Source organism: Dromaius novaehollandiae, chromosome 15 (genome assembly GCF_036370855.1).
Source record: "Dromaius novaehollandiae isolate bDroNov1 chromosome 15, bDroNov1.hap1, whole genome shotgun sequence".
Classification (NCBI taxonomy): domain Eukaryota; kingdom Metazoa; phylum Chordata; class Aves; order Casuariiformes; family Dromaiidae; genus Dromaius; species Dromaius novaehollandiae.
In genome coordinates this window covers 5,391,599-5,418,771 of record NC_088112.1, presented here as the reverse complement: position 1 = coordinate 5,418,771, position 27,173 = coordinate 5,391,599, and the positions used below count along the sequence as shown (strand labels likewise).

At 37.0% G+C, this 27,173-nt stretch overlaps 1 protein-coding gene across 6 annotated transcripts; it reads left to right on the top strand.

Moving 5' to 3' along the window:
- SPDL1 (spindle apparatus coiled-coil protein 1) lies at window positions 1-26,780 on the top strand. Of its 6 annotated transcripts, none has more exons than XM_064520836.1 (13): window positions 1-138; window positions 1,946-2,095; window positions 4,915-5,098; window positions 6,533-6,709; window positions 7,293-7,487; window positions 7,789-7,938; window positions 8,603-8,701; window positions 9,569-9,679; window positions 12,005-12,145; window positions 14,977-15,086; window positions 16,268-16,455; window positions 17,359-17,689; window positions 25,940-26,780. In XM_064520836.1, the coding sequence occupies exons 3-13, from the start codon at window positions 4,940-4,942 to the stop codon at window positions 26,088-26,090; spliced, it is 1,812 nt and encodes a 603-aa protein (XP_064376906.1). In that variant the 5' UTR covers window positions 1-138; window positions 1,946-2,095; window positions 4,915-4,939; the 3' UTR covers window positions 26,091-26,780. The 6 variants fall into 6 exon arrangements, with proteins under 6 accessions (XP_064376906.1, XP_025954239.1, XP_025954241.1 ...); XM_026098454.2 differs by lacking the exon at window positions 25,940-26,780 and adding an exon at window positions 540-606 and having other exon boundaries at window positions 17,359-23,789; XM_026098456.2 differs by lacking the exon at window positions 25,940-26,780 and having other exon boundaries at window positions 17,359-23,789.
- The last annotated feature ends 393 nt before the right edge of the window (window positions 26,781-27,173 follow it).

Sequence of the window (27,173 nt, the reverse complement as noted above, 5' to 3'; positions counted from 1 at the left end):
GGGCGCCTCGGCGTGGGGGGAGGGACAGGCGGATGGCGGCCGGTCTCGCGAGGTTTGGGCGGCGCCGCGGAGGCCGTTTTGAACGGCGGCAGCGGGGCCGGCGCGGGGCGTTGGCGGTTGCGCGGCCGTTGGGCTGAGGTAGCGCGGCGCGGCTGGTGTGTCTGTGTGCGAGCGGGTTTTCCTGTCTCTTTGCTGCCCCTCGCCCGCAGAAGGGGGCTCCCGCGGCCGCTTTCCTGGCTGCGGGGCGGCGGCGCTGCGTGGGCCGGGTCGCCTCCTCTGCGCGGGGCGCCGCGGGGTTCTCAGCCCCTCTTCCTCGCCCGCCCGCCCGTCCTCTCGGGGCCGCGTCCGGGGGCTGGGCCGGGGGCCTCGTGGTCTTCGTCAGCCCCCTCCCCTCGCCGGGGTCGCCCTGCCGCTCGCACCGCTTTTCCGTTTATTAGGCGAAGGACTGCCAGAGGCAGGTGCCGGTTGGCCAAGTGCTCTGTAATGAGTGAAAGCTCAGGTCAGAGTCGGATTTTTCTTTTTAATATTTGTCCATCCAGGAATATGTTCTGTGGAAGCTGAGGAGCCCCCGAATTACCTTCGTTGTTGAGTGTCTCAGTTTGGCAGGTGAAGAAGTGGACTTGTTTGAGTAACTGAAATGAATTGGAAAGGGAATACCTGCTCTGAGGGAGAGATGTTACATTGTTTATGGCAGTGGTCAGAAAACTTCTCTAAGCACTTCTGAAGTGATTAGTTGTTTTCAGAATAAAGATAGGTGTTATGTATGTATGGTCCTTGGGCTTAGTGTAGTCTTGGAGAGGAGCCGGAGGCTTACATGCTAGGCGAGTGCCTTTTCATCTCTTCCTCTTATTTTTATCAAGGAGTACTTAAACGGTTGAGTAAGCAAGGTCCAGAGCCTTCAGTACAGGATCTGTCATAAAATGTTTGAGGATATCTACCCGAAAGTGAGCAACTTGTAATTCTTAACAGATATAAGGAGACTGGTTTCTGTCACACCCACCTGCTACCTTAGGGTTGGAAACAGTTCCTCATGCAGGCAATTACAAACTGACTAGAGGGAGCATGCAATACAGAGTTAGATAAGCTTTTTAAAAGTGGTGTTTGGTTTTTGCTGTGGATACTGAAATGTGGCTGTTTCCCAGAGACTGAAAAGCTAGAACTCTGTTTAAGCAGCAGAGTATGAAAACTGTTAATTCTGTTTTGAATCTTGGGTATATTAGTTAGTTAATTTATTTTAAAATGGAATTATTCAATAACTTACTGCATGTGTGGTAGGAAACTGCAAGCAGTGACTTCCCTTCATAACATTATGGGCTTGTGAACAAAGCTTCTTGGAGCTGATTAACCTCTGAAACAGATGATACAATTGAGGATCTCTGTACTCCTACAGTGTCAGAAAAGCCATATTTATTTGTTTTTCTAATACTCGGAGTAGTACGTGTACTTTTTGTTATAGTAGGAAACCTATTTCTCTTTTTCCTCCATACTTTTGGTGTAAAATTAAAGAAAACCAAAACATAAAGTTTTTTTAGGTAGTATCCAGTAAATGGTTAGTAAAGATGGAAAGAGCTTGTATGCAAAATGGGAGAAGAGTGCAAAAGAAACTGGAGGAGTGGGGGGGGGGGGGGAGAGAGGGAGAGGGAGAGAGAGAGGGAGAGAGAGAGGGGGAGAGAGAGAGAGAGAGAGAGAGAGAGAGAGAGAGAGAGAGAGAGAGAGAGAGAGAGATGAAATTCCCAAGCACCCTTTAAAAATGTACTAGAAGTAGATGACCCTGTGTGTAGCCTGTTTGCCTGCTGTACAGGTTAACTGCAGAGCATCTGTCCCTTGGCAACATTGCCTAATCTGGCTGTTTCTTAACTATCTGACAGCTGCCTCAAGTGAGATTTGAATAAGATTTGCATTTCTATGGGGTTTTAACTAGTGATCTGCATTTTTCATGAGACAGCCACAGGCATCAAGCTGTTTCAGAAAAGGACTGTTATGAAGAGCTTTGCTATAACTGTGGTTTATACTCATCCAGACTGGACAACTGTTGCCTTTTTTTAAAAAGGCAGAATAAGAGAATAAACTCAAAGACTTAAATGGGCTTCTGAAGGTGAGTTAAAAATATCATTCAAAGTTAATTTTGTAAGGTAGGAGCAATCAAATTACTCTATCTGAAATCTTAGTGTGTTATTGTTTGATCCGAAAATAAACATAGTTTTTTTAATTCTGTTTTTGCAATAAGTAAGGATTAATCAGTCTCCTTTGTCTACACAAAATCGCACCACGAGCTCTTGCCTGTTTATGTTTGTTTGTAACATTACTGATCCTACCATCAAGCACTTCATTACTAAATTCTATACAGTGTTTAGTGCAGGTGTCCTTGTGTTAGTAATAATATTGTTGACACTTCTTAGATATTATAGATATGCCAAATTCCTGTCTTTCAAAATTATTATTATTTTTGGGAGTAAAAATGCAAAGCTGGTGTTTCAAACATAGCGGTGGATGGATATGATTAATTGAAGTTTCAGAGCCTGGCCATGTCAAGTCTATTGATGTGTTCAACAGCAACAAATGCTTGAAAACATGAAAAATAGAATCTGATAATCTCTGTCTTCTCACTGTGAGAGAAAGTAGCACAGATTTGCCATGATGACCTTTTGTATGACAAAAATGATAAATTTTTGTTTAAACAAGAAGTTGTGAAACTCTAGTAGAAGTACCTTTATTGCACAAAAGTTAGCAAACAAAATGTGAAGGCATTACATTTCAGTATGGTGATGACTCATATTAATCTTTTCTTTATTAAACTGTGAAATTTGGTGCAGGTTAAGACAAGTATCTTTAACATTCAGAGGGGTAATGTATGTGCCAATAAGAAATGGTAACAATTAAATTGCATATGTAAAAACAAAAACACTGATTAAGATCTTCAATGTGAAGAATGACTTTAATTTTAAGGAGGAAGTGAATAAAAAAATTATGAACCTTGGCTTTGAAAAAATTGACTGCCGAGTTTTTCTTGTAATTGTTGTTGTCACTGTATAATTTCTGAGAGAAAATTCTTGGTTTATGTTGTGCAGAGCCTGAGTCACTTGGCAATTTCTGTCTAAATAGGATTTTTCTTCAGTGTGCAGGTTTACTAGGTATTAGGTTTGGCAGCTGGCTGTCATACAAAACCATGAAGTTAGTTTGACTCCTTTTAGTTAGTTTTTATATTTTACATTTTTTGGTTATATTTTGACCACCTCCTGGAAAAGCAGCCTTTATTTATGTCTTATGTTATGATATGAAGATTGAAGTGGATGAATTTTCTGAAACACATAGCAAAGTGATGGTATAGCAGGGCATATGGCAAACAGATATGTTACCTGAAGTGATCCAAGTTTAAATTTGGAAACAGTGATGAAAGACACAATTAAGCATTATGCTTGCTCTAAAAAAGGAGTGAGAGGGGAGATGGCTCATGTTAAAATTATCTTTTTTTAACATGAAATCTATTCTTAACTCATTTCTTCCACCTCCTCTATCTGTTTGTATATCCCATATAATGTTATTAGGAGTAAAGTATTCTGCTAATACAGCTGCCTATATGAATCTTATTAAGTGTTACTTATGTACACAAGTAATGCTCTGGTTGGACCAGGTTTATTCTGTTCTTGTTTTTGTATATTACGTTGCACGATTGAGAACTGACCAATTTGTAGTCTATTCAACTGTGCAGAGTTTGGGATAACTCTATGCTCTGTGCTATTTTTGATAACACTAAAAATATCAGTCATATTATACATATAGTAGCATTTTTCTTAGGTTATTTCCTAGCTTGTTGCCTTCTCTTCCACTATATGTGGCTTGATGGCTATACATTCTGTGTTTCTAATGAACAAGTTCTGTATGCTGTGAAACCGAGCAAGGTATGCAGGAACTGTGTTTCTATCGTGTTCCTTGCAGTTAGCTGACTTTTTTGGGGGGTGGGGGGTGGGAATGCTTTTGAATTAGGCAAGATAGCCTCTTGAAACAAGATTGGAAGTCTGAACAAATAAATTGTTGTGAAGCTAAGGGGCTACACTTGAATTGTTCTAGCTTAGAGCTACTTTGGTTTTGATATGGACTTTTCTGTTGAGTATTTTATATGTGCATCACCTTTATTTTTGCTTTATATAAGATACCTCATCATCCTATTGTTCTAAAGACATTAGCTAGGAGCTGCTTCAATTACCTCTAAAATTCGTTGGTAGTATTGTTCAGTGAAAAATGGTGAAGGTTTTTTTTTTTTCTGTTGGCTTAACTTCTCAGCCTAGGACTACGTTTTGTCCCTTCAGTTGCTTTTGATCTCAGTTTAAGACAATCCTTCTACCTAGTCCAGCCTCTTTGTGTGTGTGATTTGATTTCTTTTTTTTTTCTGCCCCCCCCCGTTGTCCTTAATAAAGGAGGTCAGGCAGAAAGTTTAAATTGTCATATCATTGACAATATAAATGTGTTGGAATAGAGATTAGCTTGTTATTTGTAGCTGGGGTGGAAGTAATGGCATGACATGTTCAAAATGCATTTTTCTTAAAACTTTGTTATGAGCTTGTGACAGATTATGGTTTTCTGTGAGCTGTTTGACTTTGGCAGTGTAGGATGTAGCTGTGTTTGTACTGAGCAGCTATTCCTTGAGCAATCATCCGAGAGTTGTATTTCTTCCACTGCATGCTATTGCTTAATGTATAGTGAGGATTAAGATATTAACCAGGTTGACAGAGAAACAGTTCATGTTTCACTGTTCACAAGACGATTTGTTAGTGAGTGATTTATTTTTCATCTCATAGTGATACAAAAATATATTCATGTTCTGATTAAGAAAGAAAATCCCAATTTTCTTTCAGATTAACTATGGTAATTCATTACAGTATATTTTTCTATTTGTTAATCATTTTGTGTTTATAGTCTGCAAGTAATAAAGGCAAGAGAAATGGAGACAGAGACCATTTTAAGTCTTCGACAACAACTCAAGGAAGCAGAGAATGAACGGAGGAAGGCAGCACAGTATGGCTTGCATTTATTGGAATCTCAAAGTGAAGTTCAAAATCAGTTGGATCAAACACGTCGTGAATTGACTGACAAAACTGAGGTGCTGTTTCATACTCTTGGCATAAGGAAAAAGTCAAGAATTTTGATTTTAATTGTTTTTTGAAAAAGACATGTTTTGGTGCCCTTTAGAGTCTAGGTTAACTATAATAAATCTTTCTCATTTAGATATTTGTAGGGAGGATTTTTTATGTCTGCTCTAAGATACTACGCACAATATTATCTAGGTGGGACAGGATTTTATAGCTAATTTTACACTAAGTTGTAAGCCTGATGTATGGATGTCGTGCTCACTACCATGTAGAATTAATCTCATCTAATGTGAATTGGATATTAATTCCTAGAGTAAATTTGTTTTAGAGCATGCATTTTGTGTATGCTTAACAGTTGGTTTATGTTATCTTCCCCCTACAAACTTTGTATTACTTAAAGCTGTAAATAACACTACAACCAAGGCTGTAAAATTGATTTCTTCAGTAGGAAGCTTGGTTTCACATTTTCTAAATACCAAGGAATTCTGGATTTATTAGTGCATTTCTTTACAGCTCAGAAAAGAGAATAGTGTAAGTATTACAAGGTAGAGTTTTAGTCAATCTTATTATATTCTTCTTAGTAATTTTGCAAGACACTTTCAATCTTGGGAATCTCTTCCACTTTTCATAAATATTTAATATTGATTTTTAGTCTGCCCATGCTTCAGATCTACCATTTCTTTTAATCTTGTCTGCTTCGGGCTGTGGATTGCTATCTGTTTCCTAGTGATAGAGCTAATGTTTGTTTGGTTTTTTGTGTGACCACCTGGAGGAGACTTGTATCATCCTGCTGTTCTGAATGAACACTAACTTATTTTTATCAGTTTGCCATTAGTGGACTTAGTGCAAGAGAGGCAGCTGTAAAGATCAAGTGGAATGGAAGCACAGCTGAATGGAAGAGTAAAATGAAGCTGCCCTTCATAGTTAGCAAATATATCTGATCAGATAGAGGTGGAAGCTGATTTTAAAAAAGTAATTTTCAATCTGGAGAATTTAATGGGATTTATCACAAAACAGTAGACATTATAAATGTCTTTACCAGACAGAATCCATCTGTTCAACAGTAGGAGAAGATTTGATGCACTGTAAGAATTTTTGAGACAATTCTGTTCCATTAGTGGTAGAAATATGAGATAAGCTCTCTCTGAATTTCTTTTGTTATAATTGCAGGAAAGCTGCGCACACACTTTGAGTGGGAAGAAATATACAGTTTGTATGAAAAAGACACTGTTATATAATGAAATAAGCCCTACAAATTTAAAGCAGACTGTTTATTTTGAGATGTGGGTATGAAATCCCAATTCCCTAAGTGGGACTGAAGCACTTTAGCAGTGAAGCTGAAGGCCTTAAGCAGATGGTGTCTTGGTTCTGAGCCTGTATCTAGGAAATAGTTCCTCGAGCATTTATGAATACTACATTTAGACTTTAGTATGTTATTTTTTCAGAAATTTGAACAAGAGAAATATTCTCTTCAGAGAGAAATTGAACTCAAGAATAGAATGTTGGAAAGCTTGAGTTTTGAATGTGATGCTCTCAAGCAACAGCAAAACATGCAACTGGATAAACAGAAAGAACAGCTTGCCAGAGTTCATGGACAAGAAATCAGTGACCTTAAAAACAAGGTTTGGAACTTAATATACTGCTAAAATGTTGTTGATAGCATTTTAAATAATAAGTATTGAACTCATAATTACACACTTATTACCCAAATAAATCTAATCAATAGTTATTTTGTGTAGCCCTATCTTGTTTTGCTGTATAAACTGAGTAGTTTGATTCAGAACTAAGCTCATAATGTTTTTTAAACTACTTAATAAAAAGGAAAATTAAAATTATAATGATAGCTTTCATTAAAGTTGGAACTAGAGGGAACAGATCAAGAATGTTTACTTCAAGTATTGCTGATAATTAACAAGATGAGTGTATTTCTTCAGCATCTTGCTAACAATAAATGTATAGTTTAGATCAAAAAGATGTTGTCACAGGCTTAAATTATTGGCCTTAGGATAAGAGCTCGTTGGGTTGTTTTCTTTAGTAAACACCTGCATGGCTGAACTGTGAATTACATCAATTTTCAAAGCTTATTTTCAAAAGCTTACTCTTAAGTTGTATTTTTACAACTTGATCAGAATGTGAACCAAAAGTATTGCGCTTTTGAAGAACTTACTATAAAATGGTATCACTGGGTTGTCAATTGTCTTGAAGTTGGAGAACCTGAAAGCGGAACTAGATGAAACTCGACTGACAGAGAAACAACTGAGACACAAAGTGGATCATCAGAAGGAAATAATTGCTGCCAAATCAGAGGAGTTGCATATCATGTCTGAACGTGTACATGAGACCATGTCTTCAGAAATGCTCAGTCTTCAGATGGAACTGACTGAGCTAGAAAGTGTGAAGGTGTGTGACTAGTACTTGGTTATTAGGAATGTAGGCTACTTGAAGATAAAATTAAGCCCTTTGCACACTTCATTTTTAGGTGCATGTGTTGCTACCTTAATATTGGCTTAACAGTAAGAAAATAGCCACAGAACAAACAGTGATGGCTCTAACAACCAGACCTTAATGCAACCTTTTTTCAAAATAGTGTTTTGTATTAACAATAATTACTACTAATAGACCTTTTTGGCTCATTTGGACCTGCTTTTCTTAAAATCATGTTTTGTAAGCTTATTATTTCATACCCGATTTCTGTGATTAGGCCAATGTTGAAGAGAAGCTGAATGAATTGCAGTACAGTAAAGAACAACTGGAACTTGTAAATAGCAACTTACGTAATCAGCTGGAGCGTCTACAGGGAGAAAAAGAAGAGAGGGAAAAAGAAGTTGTTTCTTACTGTAATGCATTAGAGGTATTCTGTTCATTTTATACAACAGTACTGGATAATCCCTGAATTCCATGAGTGGTTAGTGCTAGCTTCTTGCTGAAATAAGGAAAGGCATTTTGGGGAGGGAGGGAGAAAGAGAAGATAGAAGTGGGGTGGGGAGGGTGTTTTGTCTTAATTGCATTTTGTTAGATTGGTATTACCTGCTGCTAAATACTCTCTGTATTGGCGTTATCTTGTGGAAGGCTGCATGTGGAGATGTCTTTCATACCATTATTCAGCCTCTTAACAGGAACTTTTCACAGGTCACTGTGATATAATTCTCATTTTATTTCAAGTTCCTACTGAGTGCCTTTTCTAAGTTTGTTCTGGGGAGTGAAGAATCTGAGACTGACTAATACAGCAAGGCTAATTGTCTCAATACTATTAGTTGAATTGATAAATATCCGGGTTTTCCTGTGAAGGGCTTAGTTCTGCTTTGTCCTGAATAGCAAGCAAAATATTAAACCCTGAAGTCAAAGAAGTTTGTCTTTTTCTGACTAGAACTATAGGTACAATTAAACCCTGCAGTACAAGATAAAATCTGTGATTATGGTATAGGAAATGAAAAAGAGGTAAAACTAGCTGACTTAATTTTTATATGCAGTATATATTATTCTTAATTGACTAATATCTTTTTGATTTAATCTAGAAAGCTCGTGAGGCTAATCAAGAGCTTCAGGTTCAGCTGGATCATGCACTACAGCAATCTTTGGACCCTACAAGTAAAGGCAACTCTCTCTTTGCTGAGGTACAATTATGCCACATATGCCTGAGAATGTACAGAGGAGAGAAGAAATGCTTCATCATAAATCTTATTTATTATGTTGCACTGAAAATATTAGAGTATCTGTGTCTGATCTGTCAGGCTTTAGTCACCATTCCTCAAATATTACTTTGGTGTTAACTGTCTGGGAACTGACCTATGGAAAAAAAACCCTTTAAACCCACTGTAAAGTTGGGGAGATGATAAGCGATTCCATTAAGGTTATTTACCTGGGTTTCAAGATGGAAGACAAAGGGGCCGTGAGGGTTCATGATGGTTCTGTCTGCAGCTCTTAGCTCTAAAGAATTCTGTTCAGCTGGTAACCCTTCTTTAATGCATAAGTTAACACATTAAATATTAAAAGATGATGATAACTGCCAATTCAAAGAACTTGGTGAAAATGGCTGGATATCTGAGCGTTTGACAGGGCTTTTGAATTAGTACTGGATTAATAATTAAGCTGGTATAAAATGGATAGAAAGTTGTCTTTTGACCACACCTGGGGAATCTGTTGAATTGATTTGTAGTTCATATTTTTTCCAGATAATTTGTTGTGATACCCATGGACAAAACTGTGCAACAGTACCACTGAAGCAGATTTTGTTAGCAAAAGAACATCAAGAAAAACATCTATTGCACTTTATTGATATGGCTTCAGCTGCTATAGCAATGTCTGCTTACTTTGGTCTCAGGAGTAATGCCAGTTGCAGATATTTTCAAGTACTTCTGTTAGAAAAGTGTTGTTTTCAAAGCCAACGTTGATTGTTGGATAACATTCTTGTGGTAAAACTCATCATCCGAGTGACAAGTGTTATAATTTTCATAGTAATGATTGTTAACAATGTTCTGTAGGTGGAGGACCGTAGGGCAGAAATGGAACGACAGCTGATCAGTGTGAAAATAAAATATCAGTCGCTACAAAAACAGCATGCATTCACTAGAGAACAATTGCAAAGAATGAAGGTATGACTGTTATTGTAATACTCCAGGGTTTCCTTGGGGTCTGATAAGGCAATGCTTTAGAACACAGGCTAGAGAATTTGATTCTCTTTAAACAAGGCATGAAATATGATGCAGCAGTCTGTATGGGGGTAAAATGGGAGAAAAGACAAGTGAGAAGGCATTGTGCTGTGTGAATTTAATAGTACATCAGCATTTCTCTATTGCATACTACACTACTGTTTTATCCTAGAACTCTGAATTATGCTGAAAGTACTACGTCTGCTGACATTGTTGGCAGTAGTTGTTAGATGAAAAAAAAGTAAAACAACTCCTGTCAGTCAAACTGTAGCATTCAATTGTCTTGACAATTGCTTTTTCTTTCTCTCTCATATCTTAGTACTGCATGACTAATTTATCTGTGTATTAATTGAGGTTATCAATAGTGAATGTCGTCTTTGGGAAAAGGGAAGGTTTTGATTCTTTTCTCTGATCATGCTGTTCTGTTTGCCCTGCCCACCACTGGTTTGCTTCCTTGTCTTTTTTGTTTGTCCCTGTCTTACTTCTCATAATATTAGTGCATGAGTAAGTCAATTTTTGTCTTAAACTAATCAGTTGAGGCAATACTTCTGGATAGCAGCTCGCTGATTTATTAAATCTGTTAACTAGTAAAATCTAACATCAACTGTTGAGAAACCTGTATAGCAAAACTGTTTTACAAGGTATTGTAAAGGGAATGCCGCAGAACTTCTACCTGTTTCATGCTGGTCTTGTGATTTCCCAAAACAAAGGTGGTTTCTCTAGTTTTAAGCAAACATTTGGTCACACAGTTTGTCTGAGAAGAGTGCTTAACTCTGAATGATGATGATGATGAGTAGCACTGAGATACGAACCTATGTTGCCTAAGTTCCTGTCTTAAATCCCTGTTAGGATTCCCTCTGCTTTGCTTTGTATTGTGATTCTGTGTGTTAAAACTCAATGTATAGTTAACTGGTCTCCACTCATTCAGTGGTTGAGGAGTCCAATAGCGTAGTTAATTATGTTGTAAAAGCATTTGGTTGCCAAAATGTCTGAGTATGGCATTTACTGATAACTTCTGAACAGAAAGTAAACCGTAGTCCTGTAAAAGCTTTAAGGTTTCTGGAGTACTTTCTGCAGCCTATTTTATCCCTTCCAGTGAGTGTGAGTGTGTTTTTTCCTCTGTGGAGATGAAGTGCAATTTGCAATTCTGCCACTTAGAAAGTGGGCTCTTCTGTTAAGTGAAAGCTATTGGAAAAGGTTAGGTGTTTTCATGCTTGCAAAATGAAAGGATAGTGTTAGTTAGCTGGTGGTGAATTAAATGTTCATCTGCACCCTATATCCTGTAGAGGCTAGTAAAGGAAATGATGTGTCAGAATCATGAATATTCTTTATCTGACATAACAGATTTCTATAGGGTAAGTGCTTTTCTCTAGCTTTCTCTATTAATCTGTAATCTGAACTGTTTCAGTTAATCTTTTCCTTGTGACTTCAAGTGTCCTGCTGTGTTACCTTATCACTACTGACTAGACTGGTAAAAATGCTACAGTGTCACTAACAGCCTGTTAAGTGTTGCCATTAATATATTTTGTACTGTTTCTCCGGTTGTTTGAATATCTCATGTGTCACTTGTAACTAAATGTGTTAAGGCTTGTATGTTATAATATTATGTTAATAATACCAGAAAAATCTGCTTGAAATGCAAGACTTGCCTTCGGTAAGTTTTTCCTTTTGTAATGACAAAGGATGTTTCTTTGCTTGAAATGATGCATTCTGATGAACGCATAGAACTAGCTGAAATTCTTTGGTGAATATTACAGAATGCATCTTTTAAGAAGTGCTATGTATACCTCAGAATCGGGACCTCAAAAAATGGTTGGTAGACTAGGGTGTTTTTTGGTTTTTAAACGTAAGTTCTTGGTGGTATATGCATATTAGCCCAGATAAATAAGCCTGGATTGTAGTTTGGTTCTGATTATCTTGGTGTTTTAAGGTTTGAATATGAAGTGTTTTCTGTGTGTCCTTGACAGCGTATTAAAGGTTACTTAGTCACTAAAGAGAAAGATACGACACCTTCAGGTGTGTTCCTTAAGTTTTTGGCTGTCCTAAAGATTTTTAGTATCACCTGTTAGGAAAATTGAGAAGACAGGGTTTAATTTTGACTATTGAGTCAAGCATCTTGTGCTCCTTTACTTTCAGGATTAGAAAAGTAATGACTAGTAGGTAAAGTTCGAGGTTTGTAGTTCACAAACATTTCTGGGTAAGAGTTTGAGGTATTCTCATTACTTAACCCAGTGTTTGTTTTGAAGATCTTGTTTTTCTCTTTTCTAGTTGCAAATGGCTGCACTGCTACAAATGAAAGGTTCTCAGGCAGAATTTGAGCAGCTGGAACGCTTACAGTCAATGTTAGAACAAAAGAATGGTGAGATTGAAGATCTTCTTATGAAAGTGAGGCAACTAGAAAAATTTAAGGTATGTGGTCTGTAATCAAGTAGAGAAGTCCAGTAATGAAAGGCTAGAATAAATCAAGATGAACTATGAAAAATCTAAAGGCCATGTTTGGGTATGAAAAGTAATCCAAAGGCTACTCATGGCTTTATTTGACTACTAATGTTACATTTTATATCTGGACAGCGCATACTTCTGAAGTTCAGAGAAGCAAAGTCTTTTTCCTCTTTTTTTTTTTCTGTTTTGGAAAAACAGTTTTTTCTGTGTTCCTATGTCACACCTTCATATTTTGCATAGTTCTGCCTGGTGTTTCAGTTCAGCTATTTGAGCAAAGACATCTGATCTTAATTTGGAAGAAATGAAAAATATGTATTTTACTACTTCTTCACTTCTTTACTGGGTGTGTTTAGTCTTTATAAGTGATTTCTAGTCTCAGCTATATTAGAAGTCCTGGATACTTATTTCCTTTCTGTAAAGACATTTTGACTTTGTAGTTGAGGCACTATCTTTTTACCAGACAGAATGGCTGTATTGTTCTTGTAAGACTCTTTTTTTCAGCCCTCTTCAACCCTCTTTTGCAACTTGACAGTAGCTTGTCAATATTTTAGAAGGTGAGAAATACAAATGAGAGCACTTATGCACTACTGTAGTGTTTTTGATGGTCATATGTGTACAGATGTAAGCCTTGCTTACAGTGTGACTGACATACTGACTGGTTTGGTGCTTGCTTATCACAGCTTTAGAATGTGAACTTGGGTTTATTAGCTTATGCGTTAGGATTATGCTCTGCAGGATAGTGTACTCTATTCTGCATTTAACCAAAGTGGCATAAAGCTAGGCTTGACCTATTTTAATAAGCAATCAAGACAGCTTGTTTGCTTGGTTGCTTCACCAGTTTGTCATCTGTAAGCTTGACTGGCATTTATTTTGTCTTAAGGCTCTAAATAAATAGTGTCAGGACAGGGAATGATAGGTTCAAATAGCTGTCAGAAGTACTTATATTCAGTGAATGACATAAGGCTCTGGTATCTATGGGACAGTTGTAAATCTGAGTAGTGTTTGTTCTAAAGATATACTAATTTGGTGGCCAGAATGTCACATACAGAACTGATGTCTTTTTTAAGAAGCTCATTACATCTGTTGCTTCTTTACTATAAGCCAAACTTATCAAATTGATCACATTTTTTAGATGAAGAGATTTCAGCAATAAAAGGCTACTCACTGTCATCGGTGGTGTTCTTGACAGAAGCATAAGTTGCATCATGTATCATGTTTGCTTTTACCTTGTGACTGAAGTCCAACTTACAACTGTTAGCTCCATTTACCCTTTTAGGCAATGTTTTTGGCAGTAGCACTCAAGTATGTTTTGCTATGCTTTATGGAATATTCTTAAATTTATTCCAGGACTATTGGAAACTTGAAACACTGACAAACAGTAATTTTTCTGCACAGGTCATAATGAGTGGCTGTGTTCACGTGAACATTTAAACCTAGATGGAGCAGTAGTAACTACTTCCTTCTCCTGAGGTGAAAGTCTTTGCAATTAGTGTAAGATTTTCTATCTGAATCTATCCCCAGCAACAAACTCTAATTCTGTTGCCAACTTATTTTTTTAGCTGTGTGTATGTGTACTTTTGCTAACTCAACCAGTAGGAAAACTTGTCAGCAATTTGCATCAGGCAGAGAAAGAAAGGGAGAAATATCTATACATCAGAAGTTGTGCAGGCCCTTCCTTTTGAGTAATCAAGACGTAGCCACTTGAAAGGTCTACCCTTTTTCAGCCAAATTTATGCTGCAGGCCAGAAGGTCTGAAATCTTATTTCTTGTTACCTAGGTTCTGGCCCCTTCTGACGTATGTGCATTTTTGACACAGCATCAGCTAGCATTTTCTCCTCTAACTGCTTTTTATTTTCTTTTGTTTGCCACCATAGCATGTGAGTATGGGAGCCTAACTGGCCTAAACTAAAGAAGCACTTTAGTTCATTGTTGAGCACTTAAAGCAGAAAACCTCTAAAAATCAGCTAGTGTAACTGAAGCTTAAGTACACTACTCCTCATCCCTTCCCCCCACCCCCTGTATGGTTTGCTTAAATACTGGGGAGAACAATGCTCGATTCAGGCATACTTGCTGTTGTACAGACAAGTGTTGAAGCCCTCATCCAGATCAAAATAATCTTAATGAAACTGTGATGTGAAATTGCTCTGGATTTTGGAAGAAGACTCGAAGAACTTTGCAGCTGTCCATGATTCAGTAAAACAAATTTCCCTGGATAACAGTAATGTGTGCTGCTACAGAAGTTTCCAGGATCCAAACATCAAGCTTTCTCCCACAGACTCCTGCACTAGAGACAAAAGCTAACCTACAGAGAACTACCTGTCTCTTGAGCTAATGGAAAGGGAAGAGAATAACATTGCAGAGAAATTTTTAAACTGGTAGTCATGTTTCCTGTGAAGTTTGCAGCTGTAGGGGTTGTCATCTTTGTGTCTTTGAATATTTCTTGTTGAAGTCAGCAGCTGAAATCTCAAAAGGTAGCTAAAGTCCAGAAATAAAGGCTGAAGGTAAAGGCTGTATCCTAAAGTAGGAAAAGATAATCTATTATAATTCTATTTAAAAACCTTCTAGAGTTGATAACTTGCTTTTTTTCCTCTCTCAGTGAATAAGAACTGTCAATTTCAGTGCTTGTAAACAGTAACAAACTAGTGAGTGCTCAGAGCAACTGAGCTTTCCTGTATATTTAAATGCTTCTGCAGAGAAGGCTTCTCTATAGAAATGGATGAAAATTTCACTTAAGGACTAAGCTAGTGTCCTTCAGAAATTTCCCGAGTTGTTGACAACCTGATACTTTTTTCTATCAGATCTTATATGAGAACACAGAAGAATCCAGAGCTAGTACTAGTTCAAGAGGAGGAGAGTCTGAAGATGGTTACTATGCAGACTTGCTTCAAATGAAACTTGACAACTCAAAGTAAGTGCTTAGAGGTCTGAGATCCAGAAGTTGGTTGTAGTCTGAGTATCTTCTAACTCTTTATTCTCACTCTTCTGTTAGTGTTTATCTGTACGTAGTCCATTGATTGTATGTATGAATATGCACATTATCTAGAGCTGTTGAACTATCCTTTGTTTGTAACAGGAGCTCAGACAGGTTCTGATTGTCATTCTATTTCTTGTTGCAACAGATATTTCTAAGAAGAACAAACAATAACAGCAATAAGTTTTGCAGCTAAGTTGTTTATACAGTGTTAGATATGAATAAGATAGTTGATAGCTGTCAATTTAAAAAAGGTAGTATCTCTGGTTTTTTTGTTTGTTTTAACATATAAAGGATCTTTGTGAATTTGCTTACAACTTAATAGGCTCTAAATATTTCTCTCTTTTCTGAGGAGAGCCTAAAATCCAGATAATAACACCTGAAACTTTTCACTGTGCTATCTAGGTGAGATATATTTCTTGGTAGTGAATTCCATATCTATTAATTAGAAATTCCATAGCAGTTGGTGGCCCCAGGACTGTTTTTAAACCCTCAGATGAGATAGTATCTCCTCCTAGGAGGAGATCTGCTAGTAGGAATTCCCCCAGTAGGATTTGCTGTAGGAATTCCCCTTTCATCCTTGCTATTGTTACAAGAAACTGGCATGACATGAGCACCCTGGGAACACTGAGGAATGATGATTCTGTGCTTATGGTGTGGAGATTAATGGCCTCTGAAACAGTCTAGAGTACTCCACTGAGTACTAACATAATCATTTGTGGTGGTTATTTATGGTACAACCTTTGTGTAGAGCTTGTGTTGTCACAAATAGAAGTATTTATGTAATTTAAGCACAGACTAAAATTAATATAACAGTGAACTTGTAAGCTAGGGCAAAGTTCTTGAACTAGTTATATATGCATATGCATGTGTTTCTGTGTACAGCTTTGTTTTTAACAAGCATTAGGTCTTTAGTAACTGAACTTGCTGCTTTCTGTCAAGTTCAAGTGGTAACTTTCACTGTACTAGACTTCTTCCAGATATTGTTACTTTCTCTACTAATGTATAAATACATGAGTTTCATGTGAAGTAGTTGAATGTTTGTTGACTTTGTACTTGCTACCTAAAAAAATGTTCTGATTAGTGAATATATAATTTTCCTCTCTACTCTTCTTCAGTAAAGAAACTGAAACCTTGAGAAATGAACTATCCTTGCAGAGAATGAAAGCTTTGTATGAGAGCCAAAGGGTTCTGGAAGTTGAAAGGAAACTCTTCACAAATGAGAGGCATTTGCAAGCTTGTCAGAGCGAGAATATGAACTTGCGAGTTATGCTGGATGAGCTAAAAATGAAATATGAACCTGAAGGTAAATATTTCTTCTCTTTATGGAAGAAAGAATATATCTGGTCTTCTCAACCTCTGTTTAAGTCATGCCATTCACCTTATGGAGACATTTGGGTTGTTCCAGATAGAAACTAATGTTAAAATGGTTGCCTTTTGTATAGTAACCTGGTATAAAAACTGATGAACTGAAATAGTAAAACCTTACATTGCTCGAGGACCTTACTTCAATATGTATACCAACAGTAATTTTAGACTGAAGAGTAAAATATTAGCGTTCCGAGGCTTTAGAACATCACTAGATATACACAGTGAAGTACGTGGGTACGATGTGAAACAAATTAAGGAAAAACTGACTAGCTCAACTTAATGTGGATTAAGTTTTGATAAGTGGCCCACCTGAAAAACAGCTGGCACCTGTCTATCTATACACAAGGGAGCAGTAATGTGTGGAGGAAGATGAACAGAGAAATAGATGAGTGCATTGGTTTTGGTACTTGTCCAAACCCAAAGTTTTTATTGAAGACTTCTTTTAAAATCTTAATGGTTGGAATCTTACCTCAGCAGCCTCTAAAATGGAAATAAAGTAACTGAGAACATATTCATGTTGTTCAGAACATGTACTTCAAGTCTTGGTAAAACTTAAGGTAAAGGTGATGGGGAGAAGGAGGTCTCTCTTTCTTTTTCTTTTTTTTTTTTTTTTTGGTGCTAACTTCTGCTGCTGATTACGGACTGAAAATTGCAGAATGGGCATCCTTTAAGGCATATGTGTTGGTTATTAAGAACTATTCCAAGATCTTTGTCAGTGTGAAATGTGTTACCAGTTTTAATAGCTCATATGAACACGTTGGTGGACAGTAGATTAACTCCAGTTTTGTTTGTGTACAGACAGTATATTGCTTTTTTCCCCGCCCTCCCCCCTCCTTAGAGTTACTTAAAGCTAAAAAGAAGAGGGAGAAGATTCCAGTGGACTCTACCTGTGAATACTTGGACAGCAAAAATACTTCAGCAAAAGAAACTGCTCTCACTCAATTGCCGAGTAAGGAAGAAACAAAGATGAGTTCCAAGAACTTGGAGCTAAGTGATGCCTCTCCAAAAAAACATGCCCTTGAAGCACCACCGATAAATATAGCTCTTCAAGCAATGCACAAAGTAGTGGAAGCGGAAAAAGAAAGAAAGAGAGTTAAAATCAGAGATGAGCATCATGACACTTCATATGACAGAAATGGAAATAATTCTTTGACTTCAGCTGCCCCCAGGTCAGTGTCAGCTTCTGTGTATGCTCAAGGCAATCAGCAGAGACCTGCATCTCTTTTCTTTCGCTGCATGAACTATACTATCCAATTCTTTATCTATTTTCTAAGTGTTGCATGCAGTGTAATTTCTCAGCTCCAGCTGCCTACATTCAACCTCTCAAAACTTCTTAGAAGGACTAAAGTGATGGCTAATGGAAAAGACTCTTAAAACTATGTAATAGCATCTTTGAAATAATAATGTTCCTACTGCTTTAAAATGTTTAAGGTATGCAGGTAGCATGATAGTAGTTGACTCAGTTTGTTCTTACTTCAAAACAGGACTGTTTACTTGGTCCATTTAAAGCTGCCACACAACTGGGTTGCATATCCAAGTAACATGAATAGGTATCATGCTTCAGTTTCACACCTCATTCCAGCCCCTGCCAGCTTTCACATTTTAGCCTCGAACCTAAAAATAATTTAAATTTAAGTAGTTCTTAATCTAAATTGTGTTAACAGAACTTGCATTTTATAACGTATTTAATTATGCTATTAAGTCATCTGTTTTGACAGACGATTGACTTTGACAATCTGTATGCATCATAGCTTTTGAATCCTAACTCTTAAACTAAGATCAAGCTTTTTGCCTGAACTGGGAACTTAAGTCATTTTTTGATAGATAGTGAAGTAATTTAGCACAGTAGTTAGCTCCAACTTTTTTGTCTTGATAAAAGGAATGCTGCATTTTTCCTGCTGATGCTTTTGTCTTCTGTTCATGTTCCTAATCTAAGTAATCTACACTTTATTGGCTATTCAAAAAAAATCTGGGCTAGTGTTACATGGTTTGAGCTTACAGCCTGCTAATGTCTGCTGCTAAAAACAAGAACACTTTCTCTTCCCTCCCCATCCTTCCTTCTAGCTTTCTCTGCCGTTTAAGTTGTGATTCTGTACACATCTGATATCTGAGCACATAATTGTTTTAAACCATCCTTCAGGGAGATAAGAACATGTTGTTTGGCAAATGTACAGTGAAGTTTTTCTTGAACTTTTTTAGTTTCATTAACCTTCCCACATTTGCATCTTTCTTTGACTCTTCTGCCTTAGCTGTAACACTGCGCTGATATGAGAGTGGGGAGGAGAGCCTAGAATAGTTCAGGAAGCTGCCTTAAAACCTAAACAATCCCAGTCCAGCAAGCTGTATTCTTGTCTGCCCCACAATTAAGTTTCCATTCTTCTCCTTCAGTGAGTATTTAGGCTGTTGCTTGCAGGGAGAGTTACTTATGGTGTTCACATTATCAGTAGCTTTATGTTCAACAGATTTCATGAAGCATCCAATGAGGCTCCCGCAGTGTTCCAAAAGTAAATTAAGTTTCTTTAGATGTTAAATTTGTATTGTTTTTGTAACAACTTTATTCTAGACATGACTGGTTATGAGATGAACTGAAGAAGCTTCATTAATAGTATCACTGACTAGTGATGGTATCATTTTCTGACACTCCTAAAAATAGCAGTGTAACTAGAGTTGAAATTTAAATGCTTTAATTAAAGAAAAGGATGTATCTTGATCTTTGACATTCCAGAGGGCATGTTTGTTCCAGAATAGGGTGTGACTTGGGTTGAAACACAGAAGCAAAGAAAGCTTAAAGATCCTTTAATGTGGTATGGTAAGATACTGTAGTTACTGGCTGGGAAAGAGTATGGTTACTTGAACAATCTTTCAGGTCTTGTCAATAATTAACACCTTTCAGACCAGTTTATTGAATCTGGAATGGTGGCCAACTTCAAAGATGGCGAAATATCTATACACGTGGAAACCTGTACGGTATATCCAAAACTAAGGGCATTCAGAAGTAATTGGATTGGTAGTTTGACTTTTGGATCAATTGTTTAAGGTTTTGTTGGATGCAATTAACAGACTTGGTGCAACTGAACAGTACGATCTTCTGAAACTGTCTGGAAAGAATGTTGTGGAAATAGCAGTTTTAATAGCTCTATCAAAGTATGCAGAGACTTATTGAGGAGGAAAGAGCAAGGAGGTCAAAAATGGGTGGTGAAAGTTGATAGAGGCTGGATAGCGTAATGAAAGTGTTGAGTTGTGATGACATTCTGTACGTGTGAAGAGACAAACAGCATGTAATGGGGGTGTGAAAAATGTAACTTCAGTTTGTCATATTTGCTCTGGAGAGGAAGGTGCAATGTTTGCCAAGAGGAAATTGTTGGAAACAGTTTATGTGAACCGAAGAGGCAAACTACCAGAAAGGAGGCAAGGACAGGAAGTTATTTTATGGAGCTGATGTTTGGAGGCAGAGAAAAGATGCAATAAGAGGAAGACGAAATAGGAGTTTGGAGGGGAAAAATTCAGACGGTCCTAATTCTCCACGTGTATTTCTTTAGGGCATTTGAAATGGCAATAAGAACCCGTAAAAGGCAAATCCAAATAGTAGGTTCTGTTCTCATTTTTGATTGCATAAATGAACAACTACATCCCCCGTTAGTGACCTTATGTTAACGACAAGGACTTCCTTAACCCTAACCTGTCTGATTTCTTATGAGATAGGAAGTTATGGATCAAATCTGAATATTTTGAGAAGCTGGGTTCCTAAAGACTAAAATAGTCTGTGGACTGTTCTCTCTTGGGTGTGGTAAACCCTACATATGAATTACAGCTAAATGCAAAGGCACAAAAAATACAGGCAAGTTGAGCAGGATTGTGGACTTAAAAATACAAGGTTCTGGGGAAAAGAAATCACTGGCATTTGCATGGCTGATAATTGTGAAAGTGATTTACTTTTTGTTCAAGTACAGCGTGACGCTGCAGCTGAAGAGGCTAATGTGGTCATTGGAGATTATTTTTGGCACTTGAGTGGTTTACTTGTGCAATAATTTGTCTAGTTCTGTTATTGCTGGTCTGTGAAAGGTGGCAGTGAACAGAAGAACCATAGTAACTGTGAATAAATTAGAAACTTCATTCCTACCAAATGGTATTGAAAAGCTTTGTCTTTCTAGATTAGGTGGTAATTGAAAAAAATGGTCAGAGGTGATCAGTATGTACTTACATGGGTGATAAATTTAATTGCTTGATGAAGAATCTTGCTTGATATAATTTAACAAAGGAAAGCTAAGTAACTTCTGATTAGTGGATGTGCATATATGTGCAGTGAGTATGTGTATATTTACAAATGGTTAAAGTAAAAGAAGCTTGGGATACATTATCAGGTTATGGTAGAGGTGTGATCATTGAAAACACAATTATTATTTAAATACTCTTTTTTTAACTGTTACTGCTATTGTAATATAGGCAATGCAAAGGTTATAGGTAGTGATTTCTGTTAGGCCAACTGGTCTATAAAAAGATATGCTTCTGCATTGAAATGCAGTTCTTTGCTTCTGAAACTGAAATAACAAGTTTCAGGTCTCACTGCTCAGACTAGTTTGCATTCCTATTTGAAGTAGTTTGCTTCAGTTTGGGTATACAACCACTTTTTTAGATCAAAGTTTATCTGTTCTATTAAATTGGCTAGTAAAGTTGGATAACATATACATTATCTACCTTTTCTGGACTTCTTTCAAACAGGAGTTCTTAAGCCTATGGCCATTTGACTGAGCATGACATCTAGATAACTAATAATCTGTCTGGTGTTTTAGGCATGGCATTCATTTTCAGGAAGTAAAGCCCCATCTGATGAGATTAATCAATCTTCCTAAATGAGTAGAAAGCACCTCTGTTATGCGGCCTTTATCAAGACTACAAAGTTGAAACTTGGTAGAATCAAATCATAGTTCCACAAGAATTTCTTTCAGTGGAAAAGTGTATTTAAATAGCTTCTGCTCTTGCTTCTGACCCATCAATTTCCCTCTGCAAATGCTTTACAGGCTGTGCCAGTGCTGTAGGGAATATTGCACGAGCTGACTTCGTTTGGAGACTTACCAGGGTATCAAAATTACTTGTAGCTGGCTTGTTTTTTTTTTAACCTGGATTAATGCCTTGCCTCTGTGGAGCCATGCAACAAAGTAGAGTTATACTGGCAACAGTAATGAGGTACAGTTAGAGGACAAGAGGTGAAAACAAGCAGAAAACGTAGGTAAAAGCTACTGAGGGGAAACAGTGCTGTCAAAAGAGGAGTTCTTAATGAAATGACATCACTTTTTTTTTTTTCTTGGTCAACAGTAGATTTGCTTTGAAATTAAGACTGCCTCTTTGGGGATAGCTGTCCTTCATGCAGTAGTTCTTGAGATAATTTGTGCACCTTAAAACTTGCAACAAACCTTGAATTTATACTTACATCCATATTCACTTGGCTTGTGTGGCGGTTTTTTGGTTCATGAATTCAGAGTTGTTATGCTTGCAGTTAGTTTCCTACGGGGCAAAATAAATTGTTTGACAAAACCGTTGAGGCTTCCTTATGGAAAAAAGGGTTGCTGAAATCTGAAGTCAAGCACAAGGACCAGACTGTATGATATAATTGAAAAATGCAGAAATGTTTTCAGGCAATTTCTCAAGAATTGCTAGGTTAAATTCGTAAACGAAAAATTCAAATCATGTTGAATGAGTGGTCAGCAAGGCAGTCCATATAAGAGCTGTAAGGTAGCATGAGCTGAATAATGTTAGTACTTAATAATATTCCTTACTGAGGTACAAATGGCAATTTAGCATTTTTCAAGTAAACTGGGATTAGAGTAGTAACTTTCAGCTGACTTATACTGTGACAAAAGTTTCAAAGAACTTACTTGATCTAACTCTTTCAGATCAGACTCAGTTAATCTCATTCCATATGTCTTGGAGGCGTAATAGGAGCTTGGGGAAGGGGAGACAGTTTTTTTTGGAAATTCTGTAGGTTACATAACTTTGAATAATGAATGTATTTAAAGTAAATTGCTTTTCATTTGCTTTTTCAGCATAGCAAATAAAAGTATATACTCCAAGGTGGGATATTTTAAATGTTTGTTTAACATAGGAATGTGAACATCCATACAAAATGATTGTGATTGTATTAAAAAAGTAAAATGGAATAGTGCCACAAGGATTAATTTTTTCATTTAAGTTGAAAAAACACAATTACTCTTGGAAGCTGTTGAAGTGGTGCAGTTTTGTTTGTGTTGGGGAAGCTTTCTTGTTAACGCTAGTGAAGAGCAGAGCTCCTAAACTCTTGATTATAATAGCAGATGGAGTCTTTTTTTGCTGAATACTTACCTTTTATACATAACTTATCATCTGACTGAAGTATTTTACTAAGTAGTGTATCCACTTTAGAGGATATACTGGGACACACAGTTAAAAATCTATATTTGGAGGGTGACTGCAGAAGTAGTAGATATTGGGGGTCTTAAACGTGTTTGAAAGTTGTACTAACAGGGGAGTGAGGGTTGTAGTAGGTAGTGAGGCTGTAGTAGGTAGAATTGTGATGGTCCTGAGTATATTGAAAAGGCGGTACAGTTTTTTCAGGACCTGTAAGGTGCTCAACGGTATTGCCTGCAATTTGGAAAGTGAGTTTCTTCAAACTGTATTCCAGTCTCTGTCAGTCTAGGCAGTCATTGGGTCAGACACTTGTAACCACACTGTGTTGCGTTGGCATCATGGTGAACCAAATGGAGGAAGTGATCTTTTGAGGTTTTCCAAAATGTAAGCTATGTTTCTTGGGTCAGAACCCTTTTTTGAAGGAAATACCGAGAGTGCTTAGCTGGTTTGTAGAGCTGTAGGTATTTACTGTAACAGACTTGCACTAGAGTGTTCCAAGATGTGATAATGTAAAATGTTACTACTGGAAGGCTGTTTTTTAAAACAAGGTGGCTGACTTTGAGACTTCATTTCATAACAAAATGTTTAGCTGTTCTCTTGTATAGAACCTGTTAACTGAACTCACTGTAACTTGTCCCTCTTATTGTTGTTTGTAGCAGCATGCAGATGATATTACACACTAAAATGGGTATTTCTCCAAAAATTGGATTCAGCATGGTAATGAAAGTATGGTTCAGCAACCTGTAGGCAATAGAACAGCCAGTGCCGAAGCATTTGCAGGCCAACTGTAAGGTATGAAGAGTGAAAGGTCTGGAGCTTGGCATGAGTTGCTGGCATCCATCTGCTTGGATTGTAGGCCTCATCTTTTCTCTGCTACCTTAAAGCTCAGAGATTGTTTGAATCTTCAGGCATTTCTGAATATCCCAGTATATATTACCTTAAACCAGGGTTTTCATATGTGGAACCAAATCATGCCAATCTATTGTTGATCCAGATAATAGATGTAAACAACTTAAAAAAAAAAAAAAAAAAAAAAAGGGGGGGGGGAGGGGAGCTCATCAACATGAAATGGCTCATTCATTTCATTCTCACAAGTTGGTGTCTCTGGTAACTTTTCAGGTATTTATTAACATAGTTCTGTTCTGAGGAAATTACATTACTGGATGTTGACTTGTATATGCATTTTGCCCCTTTCATTTTATGAGAATATGGCATTTCCAACATGAATTTGTTTTCTAGAGGTAGCATATTCTGCATTAATGCAATTACCTACTACTGTAAAATGAAGTATTTTGTATAAACCCAGTTATGCTGTTTTGGAACTTGTTGATTAGATTTCATTTGGCTTTTTGATTTGTGTTTCAGCTTTTGCTTTTTCTGTTTTTTTAACTTTATAGGGTCTTCTTGCTGGAAATTTTGATCACTAGCCTAATGTTGGGGGGGGAGGCAGAGGTGCAGTTTTTTAAGGTAAAAGAAAGGTAGGACAAAGGAAGAGAATTAATATAGAAATGGATGCTTAGGCACAAGCTATCTATTCCTAATTACAGCTGTAATGGAAGCTGTGGCCTAATGAGAATATGATTACTAAGAATACACTTTTTTCCTTCCCTAAATTGGTGGTGGTTCTTGTCATCGTGGAATTGTCCGCGTACTTAGAAGTTGCAGCACACCTAAAATGGGGTGACAGCTGACCAGCAGACAAAAGAAAATGGTTAGCCGTCAGCATGACAGGGATTTAGGAGCAGAAGAGATTCTTGGGTAGAAGGTATCTTAATGGGGTGATAGACTTCTCAAAGTGAGTGGTGGAGCAAACATTGCTCATCTAGGGGGAAATGCACAGTTCTTCAATCTGAGGCAGTGCTTGCAGGAAAAAAACGTATGTAGAAAAAAGTATGCAGCATGCTTAAAAATGGATGAGAAGGCTTTATTAGATATATTTGTGTATAAAGATAGACTTAGGAGTGAAAATTCAAAAAAAAAAAAGTGTCTGGTGATAGCTCCTTTCACAGTACTTATATTCTGCCATATGTCTAAATATTACAGATAATTTTCTAACTGCAGCAGCTGTTCTTGTTTGGAAAAGCACTATTGAAAGCAGCTGTAGATGGCTGTAGGTTAGTCTATAATCAGTAGATGTTCTCGAGACCACTAGAAGCCCACACAGTTATTAGGGAATTGCTTTAGAAGATAAGTGGCAGTGAGTCAGCATATAATTTGTGTTGCTATGTAAAGAGATGTTTAAGAACTTCATTTGCCATAATCTGTTTTGCTTTGGAAACAATCATGTGTAATAGTTAACTGGTTGTGATTGATTTGGTTAATACCACTAATTTGCAACCTGTCTTAATGAGTCATTTGTATGCTCTTTAAATAATTCTAAAGTAATTTGTACATCCAGTTGAGCTCAGATGTCCAAATCTTGTTTTAAGTTACTTCTTTAAAAGCACTATGGTAGTTAACATTGTATTGTTGTTTAGGTGCATAGTAGAGGTAGAACATGTCACTAGAGAAATGATGCAACTTAGCCTGAAGAACTGGGAAGAAGCTTAAGATGTTTTCAGATGTTCAGGAATCAAGATAAGGGTAGTACTAGCACAGAACCTGGTTGGAGATTAGTATGTTACTTTGTCTGGTCCCTGTTTTTTTCCTATTGTTAATACAAAATGTTGAACTCTATCTCTTTTGTATTATGTTGCTGGGACTTGTTTTCACTTGGAGTTGTGCTTTCATGTGACTTCACGTCTCCTACATGCATGGCACCAGAGTTGGTTCTTCTTTTAAAAGGCTGATCGCAACCAGTTATCACTGAAGCAGATAAGACTAAAAAAACGCACACGCTATCGAAGTGATGAAATGTGGGGGAAACTGATACAAATGAATGCTTTATTTTTGTCTCACTCTTAAAAACTACTTGCTCTGTCTTCATGTATGGCTGAACCCTGTATTCTAGTTGGCTTGTTGATTTTTGTTTTAAGCTTTGTTTTAGCCCTGTTTTTTATTAACTAAATATGTATTTAGAATGGTTGCTTTGCCTATAGGTTAACAGCTGAATCCAGACTTGAAACTATGGAAAATGAAGAGAAGAAGGAAAATATAATCACGACTGAGAAGAAAACACAACAGAAAAAATATACTACGTTATATGTATCTTCTAAGCCAACTCCTGAAACACAATGTGCTCAGCAATAAAATTTGCATTTCTGGAAGGAACCTTAATTTGGAGTTTTGCTTCAGCAGGAATTACTGAATAAACTATGTTGCACAAATAGACATCTAAGTTAGGAACCTGTGTGTATCTGCTTTGCTTTATGAAGAATATGGCTGCACTTTTGGTGTCTTAATTTCTTCGAGGTCACCTGTTAAATTCCCTGGCAATGTGACCTGAAGTATTGCCTTGTCTTCAGTTTTGGATAAAACTGAACACTTGTTCGGCATTGTTTCTGTGACGCATACGGCTATTCTGAATGATAAGAACTTGCTATGGAATTTTTATTCTGTAATGAAACAGGGGTCAACCCTGAGCAAGAGTTCACTAGACAATGCTGATGCAAGACTCAAGTCATGGGTAATTGCTTCTGAATTTCTTCCAATTCTGAATTTCAGGTTTCTTAACTTTTCCCCTAATGTGTAATTGTTTAACTCAGACTGACTTGATTGTGAAGCTCTTTGTGAATGTTTTTATGCATTTTGTGGGATAGTACTTTTTTGAAACTCTAAATCCTTGTATTTATACTAGTAACTAAAATAAAGCTTTCTTTTTGTTTCTTTCTAAAATGCTAGTCAATATTGCATTTGAGACAAAGCATTTTTCTGACAGGGGTTTTGTAGAAAGGTTTTTGTGTAAGTACCATTCAATAAAAGCTCAGTAGTTGTTTGTAATGCTCATGTGTCTTATTCTTAGGAGCTCTCTATAATTTTCTGATAATATTTACTTTGCTAGTATTTACTTTTAGCTAGTCCTACTGACTTTCAGTGTTTCTGTGTGAACTTAAGGCTATTTTTTTGTTTGTTTTTTTTTTTTTACTATGTTTAGTTTAGCTCCCTCTAGTGAATGGCTTAGCAATTTTCTTAACAAAAGGTACAGCAGTCAAAATGATAGAAACCCTTCAGGATTTTTTCATTTTAAATCCATTATGGAAAAATTCTCTTGGGAGAAATCTCACAACTCAGATTTTAGATTTAACTACTTGCCCAGATGTGTATTAACTACCATCTGTAATTCTGAACCTGAAACTCATACTATGCTTTCTGTGCCTAAACAGATGCAACTTC